The 12661-nt window shown below is 37.0% G+C and overlaps 1 protein-coding gene across 32 annotated transcripts in view; it reads left to right on the top strand.

Annotated features, from left to right (window-relative positions):
- The first annotated feature begins 602 nt into the window (after nt 1-602).
- LOC106078342 (titin-like) overlaps nt 603-12661 on the top strand; it is a 533611-nt gene continuing 521552 nt past the window's right edge. For 27 of the 32 annotated variants that reach the window (XM_056014734.1, XM_056014739.1, XM_056014738.1 and 24 more), the window contains exons 1-3: nt 608-784; nt 2298-3071; nt 6527-6589. In XM_056014734.1, the coding sequence (XP_055870709.1) occupies nt 2312-3071; nt 6527-6589 (823 nt within the window). In that variant the 5' untranslated portion in view covers nt 608-784; nt 2298-2311. Of the gene's footprint in view, nt 785-2297; nt 3072-6526; nt 6590-12661 lie in introns of all 32 variants that reach the window. The other 5 variants (XM_056014743.1, XM_056014742.1, XM_056014751.1 and 2 more) reach the window with 4 other exon arrangements.

The raw sequence follows: 12661 nt of genomic DNA, 5'->3' as shown, positions 1-12661 counted from the left end.
CCGTAATACCCGAAGACGTAGATTTCTATAGTCTATATTTTCTCGTACTCTAGCTAAATTTAAGTTTATTAATTATTTTTACAAAATTTATAACGGTCAAAATTGAATATATTCAGTGTATCCAACGAGCTTGTAATTCTTTTCTCAGCAATATAGATTCTAAATCAAATGCTAATTTTCTAGAAAAATCGTTAGAGCCGTTTTCGAGATCCGTGTCCACCCACCCATGTTTTATATTTTTCTGAATTTCCAGGAAGTGACGAATTGAATAGATGTATTGTAAAAAGGAATCGTCAGTAAAGATAAAAATAAAAAGTTACATTAAGTACATTCAAAATAAGATCTGGTATGAGATCTAGATCTACGTCTAAATTCTAAACTAGATGTAGTAAAAATATTTTAAAAGCGCCCCCTCCCCTCCCCAAGAATACCTGCACCTTAACCCCGCCTAATAAAGTCACCGTGGTCTGCTAACATACTTCATCAAAAGACTAACAGGTTTGTTCCCCGCGTCACCCTACTAGGCTATTCATGTTGCGTGACCTTCGCAGCACGCAAGACTACCGGCGACAAGCGCCCTAAACATTGACACTGTCCTGTGTGTAAGGTGTGCACTGTTCGTGTGTGTGTGTGTAGAAGCCAGTAACATTCCCGCGATACACTACTTCAAGGAAATGAATTTTTCTTTTGGATAAAATCTGTTGTCCTTCTATTGTCTTTGGAATTAAAATCACTGCAGCTTTATGTTTAAAAAAGCCGGTAACATTACTTAGGGTTGCTTGTGGTAAGTAGATTAAGCCTAAGCTAGCCTAGTTAGATCTAACTTAAAACAACAAACATTTTAATACTGTTGATTGATGAATGCGAAGTCTAGACTGTGACGACTCGGTCTCTGTGCTGTAGACTAAAAACAAAAACAAGAACGCGACACAATAGTGCGACATTGCTGTTTAACGTCTGCTAGGAATGCAACAGGTAGCCGGCGGACTCAAACAAAACTGTGTTAGTTTCTCAGCCCCGGTGTGTCACCCGAACAGACAGTCCATCCCTGGACTAACTACATCTCTAGGAAGCATAGTTTAGTCTTGTAAAAAATCAGATCTAGATTTTTTTTCCGGGTAAACTAAAGTAATAGGGGACTTTAGATCTAGACTTGATAGATCTATATAGAATATATATATAAGATCTCTAAATTCTAGATCTAGGCTACTATGTAGTGTTTTGTGCGAAAGCGTCACTTCAATTTAAAGGTTTATTTAAAATAGTAACTATATCTAGGTCTATATAGACTATATAAAATCTAGAATATTCTAGATCTATTATCCTTTAGTTAAGGTTCAACCCTCTCCCAATAAAAAAAAAAATCAACTAAAGCACTACTACAGTTACCACATGAATGTAGAAATGGAGGGTTTTGACAAGACATTTTAAAAAGTATAAGCAAATATTAGATAATGTATCATTAAAGTTAAAGCAACTTTAAATATACTTCGGGATTCATTTATTAACACACTATTGTTATTTTCGTCATGTTTTTTTTTCTTTTTTTTAATTTTTTTTTATCTGAATAATTTAATGAATGTTAGATTAACAAACGATGGAACATTTTATTCGTTGCCCTATTCTTCCCCTCCCCAGAGAAAGAACCTTGGTTAAGCAAATGTATAGATCTACTACACTTTATAATAATCCAATGATAAGCCTTTAGATCTAGACTTAGAAGACAATGCGCACAATTCTCCTTAACATTATTTATTGAATCAATAATCCTTTACATTCGCGATAGTCCTTTCAAAACCGATGCTGGAATTTGACCTAGGTATTGCTCTCTAGCCAAATTTAAATTTTTCATTTGTTACTTGAAACGATCAAACGATCAAAGTAGAGCTATCCCCGTGTGGCCAACAAGCAAGTAAATCTTTTTCTCATCGATATACATCAACTGTTACATTTCTAGAAAAAAATAATCATTTGAGCCGTTTTTGAGATCAGCGTTCAGGTTCCGCCAACACATCCTCCATGAAGTTCTGACTTCAATAGAGGTTTTTGTATTTTGATGGATCTAAGTCAATTTAAGTGTTCAGCTTTGTAAAAGTGTCCAAGGCGATGTTGAACTTTTAGATCTGCAATAAGAAATTACGATAATTAAAACGATGGCGGCTCTAACCTGTTTCTAATTTTCTACTAATGAATACATTAATGACACAATTCCTCTTCATATACGGTATACATTTTTTTTCAATAAAAAAGTTTATACAATCAGTGCTAGACATTAATGATTTTTTTTTTATCTTTAGAGTGAGTTCATATTATGGCCTATCAAGGGGGAGTCACTCACCCCCATAATGCTTCATTTCGAAGTGATAGGGACCAGCGGACAATACCTCCATCTTACAGTGGCTCTGCCCCACCTGGTTTACCTAGAGACGGGGGAGGTGCAGGAAGCTTTCGTGATACAAGACCGCACGGGCCCTATATGAACCAAGGAAATCTTCAAGACCCCAACACATCCTTTGGCAGCCAGGGGCGTTTTTCAGATGTGCAGGATCCGAACACATCTAGAAGTAGTATAAGGAAGGGTCCTAGTGTCCCAGCAAGGGTCGATTCCAGACATGGCTCTCTTCGGCGGCAGCAGGATTACAATTCTGGAGGCGTTGCTGTCCCAAGTGGCATATTCGTCAGTAATCAAGGGCAAGGATCTAATTACCAACAGCAGTTTGAGAATCCTGAATATTACCAGATTGGGCAGAACCAGCCTAGTTCTAGACCTGGTAGCACTAGGAGCAGCGCAGCATACACTCCCCAGCAGCCACCTGAATATTATCAGCTGCAGACTTCCCCTAAACATTCTCCAAGAGATTCTGGATATCAGCCTACTCCAACCGGTACACTTCAAAAGAAAGATTCACACAGAATGAGCAGTCAAAGGGATTATGATGGTGTTATTAAGAGGCAGAGGAGTTTCCAAGAAGCCCAAGATAGGCCGACATCACGTGCAGGCAGCGTTCAAAGCGCAGGGGCTGGAACTCACAGGAGTACTGGAAGCAGCATTTATGGATTGCTAGCTGAAGGTGAGTAGCATTACTCTTTATATTAATAAAGAACTGGACATTCTTTAACCAAATTTGTGAGCAACTAAAACAATCTAGTTACTAATGAAACATTCTAATACATTTTTAACTTAAGATGTTGTATTATTGAAAACATTTAAATGCGCTGTATGTCACTTTAATGTATCATTATGACTGTATACTTGTGAGTAAGTAAATGTAAAAGAAATGTGTTTCCATTGAGGAATACAAAGATAAGTATAGAGCCACGGAAGCATAGGATTAGTTCGATTGTTTTATGTTTGCGATTTAAGGGGATGCATTTTGTGTTCGTGTAGGCCTACTATTTGATGTGACTAAGTAAGTAAGTATAGTATCCCTTTCAGACCTTACGATCTCTAGGGCAAATGATGCAAAGGTCACCTGTTTCTATAGCCCACGGTTATCGAGGTTGACATGTGTACAAAGATCAACCGCCAGGTACCCATTATAGTTGGGTAGACTCAGGGGCGTCATAAAAACTCCGAAATTCAAAATCACTGAGATTCGAACCCGGGACCCCTCGTTTCGAAAGCCAAGCGCTTTACATCTCAGCAACTACGCCCTCAATACGATTAAGCAAACTACTACTACGTTTGAGCCTATAAAAACAGACTATGTCTGTAATCTAGATCTAGAACGGAAATATATGCTTCTTTAGAACTATCGTTAATGAGAAAGTGTATACCTAGAAGTGATATGAACCGGATATGACCCGCAGCCTGCAGACCTTAGCTTAGTTATTACTGATCTTCTGGGTTAAATTTAGATCTATGTCAAACATGGAGAACGTTCCCTTCACATTTTTTATCTTGCCACGAAAAAAAAAAAAGTAGAGTGTGAAAATGGGTTTGCCCGTTCAGCCGACATATTCAGATCAAATATAAAATACTGTGAAAACGGGTTTATCCGATTTGTTAAAAAGTTTCGTTCTTTAATAGAGATACAATTAGGTTGTTTGTCTATTTTTAGTGACCTCCATTTGTGGGAGAGACACAAAACATACACTACGGTCTCCGTCATGATCTAAAGAACATTTTTGTCAAATATTATCAAGATTGGCCAAACGGTTTCGATTTTTATTCGGGACGTACACAAATCAGGCTGAAAGAACCGTGCCATACACCAACGTATGTAATCATCTAGTTCATGGGACAGAGAGGTGAAAAGCCAGTCTCTTATTCCTTGTCTCTGTATTAAAGAGGCGTTATAAGGCGACAATTTGATTAGAGAATGCATTTTTTTTTTTAAAGTTTCGGTCCACATTAACAACTAGTATTAACATTCAAACTTGTTCAAGCTAGCGAAGCACGAGTATCAGCTAGTATATACCTAAAAGTATCAAAGGTATCACCATAATACACAAACATACACATACCACACATTCACATATGTGTTGGTAAAACTCGTGCCATGCACGGAGCTGTTAGTCTTGGAATTTGATTCGAGAATATCCTAAAACTAAGTGCGTGAGACTTCACCGCCTTAAAAAAAAAATTAGAGGCAATGCTTTGCTCCAATGCAATAACTTGTGTTTTGTATAGAAATCATTGGGCCAAGACGAATATTTAAATAGCTGAATATGAGAGCGCTTATAAATGACTGAAATGCTGCTTCTTCTTTTTTTAATGAAAAAAATGTTAAAACGTGTTAAATATGCTACTGGATGGGAATAAGATAGTTTTACATTTCACCATTAGGCCCAAATGTTTAATATTAGAAAAAAAAAACACCTAAAATATAGGCAACATTTTTTTTCTCTTCCCGCCACACGTGAAAGAGTAATGGAGCAGCCACAAACGTTTTCTGTGTGTGTGTACCTTCATAGGAATGTCGATAATAGCTTTAGTGGTCATTGAGAGGATTCGATCTATCGATTGTAGTTGTCAGCTTTCTTTTATTTTGATAGCGAGTCAACATGGAATGTTCAAATCAATGCATGTGTAATGAGACAATAAAGTGGGCTACAAGCACGCCTCTATAATGGCGAGTTTCAGGATGAACTAAACAATGTCAAGGACGCTAACGAAAAAAAAAAGTAGCTACAAACGGAAGAGCTTAGCAAATGTAGGCTACTTCTGCTATGCACACACACTTTCATAGAACGTACACAAAATAGAGCTTATGTACACGTCCTTTATTCTGTACACCGGATACACCAAACAAACGTACTGTTTATTGATTTGCCTCCCTGTATGTACATCTCCAATGGCAGAAATACTTTTTTCTTTATTGTAAGCAAATGATATAGAATTATAAGTGAACAAAATACGTCTGCCAATTTCTATTTTCAATATTACATATTATATACTTTTTAAAATATTTTTATGGAGAGAAACTCTTGTAAAGTAAATCGTATCAGCTTTCAAGTTATTTTGTTTAAACTTTAAAGCAATAAATATAGATATAGGCCTATTTTCAATAGTATTTTGTCATTTGTATAACACAGTAAAAGACCAGAAGCAAGTTCTAAACAAAATAAAACGTGTGTGGTCGGAAGTATCGGCGTAGAAAGTTTTAAGAATAAATGTCGAGAGAGCGTTGGAATACGCCCAGCACCTCCCCCGCTGGTTATTGACCCCCCCCCCCCCTTCCCTCCCCAATCTCTGCTGACGATCTCTTGAAAACAAGAACTAAAGAGGACCAAGTTTCCGTTTGGTACAAGATCTAGTAGCTCTTGTTGTTGTTGTTGTTTAAATTATTCTTTTAGACCCATGCCTAATTCAAGGGGTCCCAAGTCTTCTATTTCATCAAGAATCCATTTATTTTATTAATTGTAATAAAAAGCTTACGGTTTTTTTTTTGTGTTTTTTAAAATTAAGAATTGTATTTTCTATATCGCCAGAGAGAAAACCAATGGTTCTGTACCAGATGGAAATCTATTCTGGGTTGACATAGAATGGCATCCTGATTATAATTTAAATATATAGAGAAAACTTTATGAGTCAAAGAGTGACGTAATAACATCTTGGCACGGATGTTGCCGTCGATAAAAACCGAGTTCAGTGGACCGTGTCTGTTTATACCTAGTACTCTTTCTACCATTCATTTATTGTTGCATTACAGCTGGAAGCCCGATTCCCCCAAATGTAATATATTTTTCTCTACTATTATAAATAAACAATAATAATTGTATTAATTGAAAAAGAAATCTCCTGGACAAGGCTTACACAAAATATTGACATCTGTCTCTGTCCGTCCGTCCATCTGTTCGAGCAGTTCTCACTTATTCAATAAATGTACCGCTCTGGATGCATGTGTTTCCTTGAACAGACTCTAGGTCCAATTATTGTGTGGATGACATTACAAAACATTTCCACGAAAGAAAAAATTAAAACATGTAGTACACATCTAGACTTAAGATGGTTTTCATTGTACAATTTAGATTTTTGTTTTTGAATATTTCAAATAAAATGTCCATCATTTTGTTTGTTCAGGTCATGGTTTGAACAGTGAACATCTCAGGAACTTACTTCAACACGGCTTTGTTCTTCTGACTGGTGAGTGCTTCCATTTTGTTTGCCTTCTTAAAAGATCTAGATAGAAATATGAGTGTTATTTACTTTACATAAAAATTTGAGATGCGGAGTTACGTGACTCAAAGTCTGACATAAAATTTGTTCGCAAATATCCTACATTTGATCATTTCCTGGAGCCACTCATGTGGTGTTCCTACTGGTGTGTACGCTTATGTCTACTTCTTTTTCTCTCACATTGTAATAATGAGTATGTCTGAATAGATGGAAGTTTAGTTAAACTTTGGTTCTCCAAATGGAATTTCTGCCCTTTCTGCCCTTGCATATTTTTATTGTCTGATTCACTAGCTGTATAGAAGCTGTTTTATCTTTATGGTCTAATTCACTAGCTGTATAGAAGCTGTTTTATCTTTATGGTCTAATTCACTAGCTGTATAGAAGCTGTTTTATCTTTATGGTCTGATTCACTAGCTGTATAGAAGCTGTTTTATCTTTATGGTCTAATTCACTAGCTGTATAGAATCTACAACTTAACACCATCACATGTTTTTGTTCCTTTTAAAGTTACTTTGTATAGGCTTGTTCAATTTGTTGTGTTTATCTGGTTTTGAAATATTGGCTATTAGATGTAGATGTTTATGTCTCATGTGCGTGTACACTTAGTCTGGTACTTCAACCTTAGACCTCAGTAGATTTCTAAAAGAATCAACGCTATTGTTTCATTCGTCACTCCAGTCGTATTTTTACAAAGATTACATCAACTCTGTCATTTTTTATAAATTTTTGAACACGTTATTTCTCCCATACCGTTCTCGGATCAAGTTGAAACCTTAAAAAAAAATATTGTAACTAACAAAACATGAATCGATTTTTAAAAAAATCAACCAATTAGTCAATAATTATTTTGTTTGATATCGAAAAGGGAAATATTTAAGTCAAATAACTTCATTAGTTAGAGATAAAGTTGTAAATAAGGATTTCTTCCACTTAAATAAGCTTCGTTTTTTTTAACGAATTAAAAAAAAACCATTTTGCTTGTTTTGAACTGAATGCTCGTGACATCTCGTACACACCATACGATTCAAAGGCCTTCTAAACAACTCTTCCCATCACTACGCCATGGATAGAGCCTGGGGCTTAGGCAAGAATGTAATGCTCCCCTTTAAGAACCTTGGCAGCTGATGCAGAATTCATCCCTCGCCTTGACCAACAGGTGTCATGTGGCCAGCACTACGACCTACCGCAGCACGACTGTCCCTAACAGACTCCTAGTAGGCCTACTTTGTGACAGCAGATGGGACACGCCAGACACAGAAATACAAGCCATCACCGAAATTCCAACTGGAGACCCTTGGTTTAGAAAGACTTGGCCACTAGTCTCTCAGATAGACCTACTAGTTACAAGTATGCGAATGTCCTCATTAACTAAAGACAACACTAGTTTTAGTTGTAAGGTATTAGGATGAGTACATTATATACTTCTGCACTTGCAAACACCCACATACACACACACACAGGAATGTTTTGACAGATTCATCCATCAAATGAACATTTTAAAAAATTGCAACATAGAAAATGGAACGGCGGCTCTGAGTTTACTACGTATATTGTGAAGAAAGCTTAAAAACAGCTGTACAGTACAAACAGGCACATACCAACATTTTAACTTGGTTTGATAACAAGCCAGGGTTTTGTTTTTTTTAACCGACTTGACAAACATTAGAAACAAACTGGAACACATTCATTACTTTTTTTTAAAGTGACGAACTGGCTCGGTGTGGGAGCGCGAGTAGATGTCGAAATGAAGGAGGCGGGTTTGAACCCTGGTAGGGCGAATAGATGAAACATATAGACCGGTCACATCGATGTCTGGGAGTGTGGTGCTGATTATATATATATATATATATAGTGCGGTTGTAACAGAAACATTATACTGCTACAATACCTACTGTACCTCCTTCGGGTTCCACTTTCTTACATTCTCCAAGCAGTACTGAATTGTGTAGATTTTTACAAAAATATATTTTATTTATGTATATATTTTATTGGGACCTTATAAGCATTAAGACTTAAAAATGGAAATGTACTTTTTCAATAATTTACTGGTACTGTTTTGTTTTTTTTTATGCTCGTTTTGTGAGAATGCCTACAAGATCTAGATTCTAGATGTAGTGTCAGAAGACAGCACCTCTAACTTGTAGCATTTACCTGTATGGGTTTGTAGGCCTGGGCAAAAAGGCAATTTATCACTAGTGACGAAAGTGGGACGCGTATCTGGCACATTTTAGTCACTAGTTTCTGGGGGTCCACGCTTTGGCTGACAAAAAGGAAACGGATCTCGTCATTTTAAATCACAATCGTGTCCTATGTTTGTAGTTTCCCACTGCGTTTGTGTCGTTTTATTGATGTCTAAATCAGCAACTCCCACTTTTTTTTTCAAACTTCTAAATTTACAATGTTTTTTAATCGCGAATGTTAGATTCAGACACTTCAACCACAATGCACCAGAACCATTGCTTAAAAAAAATGATCCACTTGACTGGCGGCGAGGATTATAATATATTAGGGAAATAAATCTATTTTTAGCTTTGTCGCTTTCGTTCGTTTTTCGGGCTTCAAGGGCGGATGCATCCAACTTAGTCTACATTTACATTTGCTTTTTTATGTCTATAAAATACATGCATATAACAATGTGAAGTCTTATCTTCGTAACATGTAGACCTAGATTTATGTTTATAAAATACATGCATATAATAATGTGAAGTCTTATCTTCATAACATGTAGACCTAGATTTATTTCTATAAAATACATGCATATAATAATGTGAAGTCTTATCTTCATAACATGTAGACCTAGATTTATTTCTATAAAATACATGCATATAATAATGTGAAGTCTTATCTTCATAACATGTAGACCTAGATTTATTTCTATAAAATACATGCATATAATAATGTGAAGTCTTATCTTCATAACATGTAGACCTAGATTTCCTCCGTACAGTAAATAATCTACATCAAAGTGATCGAAAATTGCTTTAGTTTTTCAATTGTTGTTGTCAACCCTTAGTCTTAGTACGCATTAACCCAGTATGTAAAATCTCTGTTTAATATGTGTTTCTTTTGGAAAAAATCAAAATATTACTAGATCATAAACAGTTCTATAGTTCAATATATGGCCGTTCATTTTATAACGTTAGATATAAGTTTTATTATTTATCAGTGGATATATGATATTTATTTAATAAGTTTCTATTTTACTGAGTGACAAGTCTGAAACAAATGCATTTACTTTGTATTCTTCTGTTTCTCTCTCATGGAGAAAGCAACGACACACACATGGAATGCTAAACAAATGTGTGTACAAAGTGTATACATCTCATTTCTTTCAGACAACACATTTTGTTTTCGTATTTTTTTCTGTCAAGGGCCAGGGCCTCCGTGTGGCCCCTATAGATCATGGGCCCAACAAATCCAGTTCAAACTGAATTAAGCCATTAAAACAGATAAAACTGTTGCTGGAGTTTAAGCGTTGTTACGTATTTCTTGTGTTCTTTCTTTGTCATTGAATGTTTGGTTTCAGCTGATCGAGTTAACATTGTGTAATGAAAGTGTTCAGACTGTTTTCTTGCCTGCCATTCACGTTTTACAACAGCAATCAACACACATCTGTTTAATGTCGCCTGTTTTTAAAGCTTACTGTTCTGTTAATCTCTCCCCCCCCCTCCTCCCCATTCTAGTCAACACCATCACGTTTAGCAAAGTCTAGAAGGCGTGGCAAACTCTGGACTATTTGTCCGAACTAGGGCTGTGCTCAGGTGTGTGTATCAACACAACTAGAGTCAATCACAAATATTCCAACACCGTGATTTGTAAGACTATACGTAACGTTATGTATTAGCCAAACCAGAATAGTCATTAGCAGTCGACAACAAGTCTGTAATACCTGCCCGGTACTTTTTGCCAGATCTGGAATAATGATTAGCGGTCTAAGTTTGTACTCTTCTATTAGACGAAGCATTAGATAAATTTTCGCAGGATGGCTGCCTGGTCGTGTGGTTTGCGCTCAGGACTATCGTTCGGTGGTCACGAGTTTGAACCCTGCCCGCTACTCCGTCGTCCTGCGGGAGGTTTGGACTAGAATGGAATTATCTTCGGAATCTGAAGGGCCATCCGAATCAAGTTTAAAAAAAAAACAACAGACCCTTCCGCTGTTTCCAAACTGTGCACGAAATAAGGATTAACATCTGTCCAAAGATTCATTAATTGACCCCGTGAACAAAACAACAACAACATGCTCGCTATTGCAGTGGCACATTAAGCAATGAACATCGTTACGCCTTTCTTTCGTTTATTTGTTATACCGCTCTTATATCCTATTTGTTTTTAGATCTAAACCAACTAACCATAAACACATATCACTATTGGTTTTATTTACACCTCAACATTTATAGCAGTTAAATAAGAAGATAAAAAAAAAAACTGTCTGGCTGTCTGGTTGTTCGTCTGTCACGATTGGATCTCACAAAATAGGAGCGTTATTAAAAATATATAATCGATTTCGCCATCACCCAGTATGATACCCAGAATAGGTGTAACTGTACTTTTACTTTCATGAAAGCGAACCCCCCTTTTTTTCTCTTTTTAATTCCATATAGGGGGCCTACAGACTGTTTGTAAAAAGCACAATTTGTTTCAAAATATTTAAAATTCTCACATAGCACATTTATATTGACTTGCTCTTGCCTCTTGTCCAACTGTAGTTTTCATTTACCATGACTCTACTGCTGCCTGTTTCTTTTATATTTTTGTTAGATATTTATTTCTTACCAAGTAAACATGTTATGAGAACGACTTTGTTCATTCCATAGAATCTTCTAGATTTTGTAGCAAGATTTTGTGAGCAGAGGTGAAAACATTTTTGTCTTTCATCGAGTCTTGTTTTAATTATCTCTCCTGTCCTAAACACTGATTTTTTTTTTTTACAGCGTACACATTGAAGATATATCAGACGTCTAAGACTTTAGTATAATCTATACTATATTTACTATACACCACAATGCCTATACTATAGGCTACTAAACTATAGACTAAATATCGCCGTTGAAATCACAGAAGAAAGTCTGTATAAAATGTGTGTTTGTAATTGCGTCTCGACACCTTGACCTGTTTATTTAACACCAATAGTTCTAACACAGACACCCACGCTTTCTCTCCCTCTAACACACAGACCTGTTCATATATTTCAGCCTATTCAATACTTGTTAGGCCTACGTACATGGCTTTGCATGAGTCTAGCCTCGTCAGCTATATACTTGTTAGGCCTACGTACATGGCTGTGAGTCTAGCCTCGTCAGCTATATACTTGTTAGGCCTACGTACATGGCTGTGAGTCTAGCCTCGTCAGCTATATACTTGTTAGGCCTACGTACATGGCTGTGAGTCTAGCCTCGTCAGCTATATACTTGTTAGGCCTACGTACATGGCTGTGAGTCTAGCCTCGTCAGCTATATACTTGTTAGGCCTACGTACATGGCTGTGAGTCTAGCCTCGTCAGCTATATACTTGTTAGGCCTACGTACATGGCTGTGAGTCTAGCCTCGTCAGCTATATACTTGTTAGGCCTACGTACATGGCTGTGAGTCTAGCCTCGTCAGCTATATACTTGTTAGGCCTACGTACATGGCTGTGCCAAGCCTCGTCAGCTATATACTTGTTAGGCCTGCGTACATGGTTGTGAGTCTAGCCTCGTCAGCTATATACTTGTTAGGCCTACGTACATGGCTGTAAGTCTAGCCTCGCCAGCTATATACTTGTTAGGCCTACGTACATGGCTGTGAGTCTAGCCTCGTCAGCTATATACTTGTTAGGCCTACGTACATGGCTGTGAGTCTAGCCTCGTCAGCTATATACTTGTTAGGCCTACGTACATGGCTGTGAGTCTAGCCTCGCCAGCTATATTCTTGTTAGGCCTACGTACATGGCTGTGAGTCAAACCTCGTCAGCTATATACTTGTTAGGCCTACGTACATGGCTGTGTCAAGCCTCGTCAGCTATATACTTGTTAGGCCTACGTACATGGCTGTGTCAAGCCTC

This window comes from Biomphalaria glabrata, chromosome 16 (genome assembly GCF_947242115.1).
Source record: "Biomphalaria glabrata chromosome 16, xgBioGlab47.1, whole genome shotgun sequence".
Lineage (NCBI taxonomy): Eukaryota > Metazoa > Mollusca > Gastropoda > Planorbidae > Biomphalaria > Biomphalaria glabrata.
Note: the sequence above shows the minus strand (reverse complement) of the source record. Positions and strands in the feature narration are given on the sequence as shown.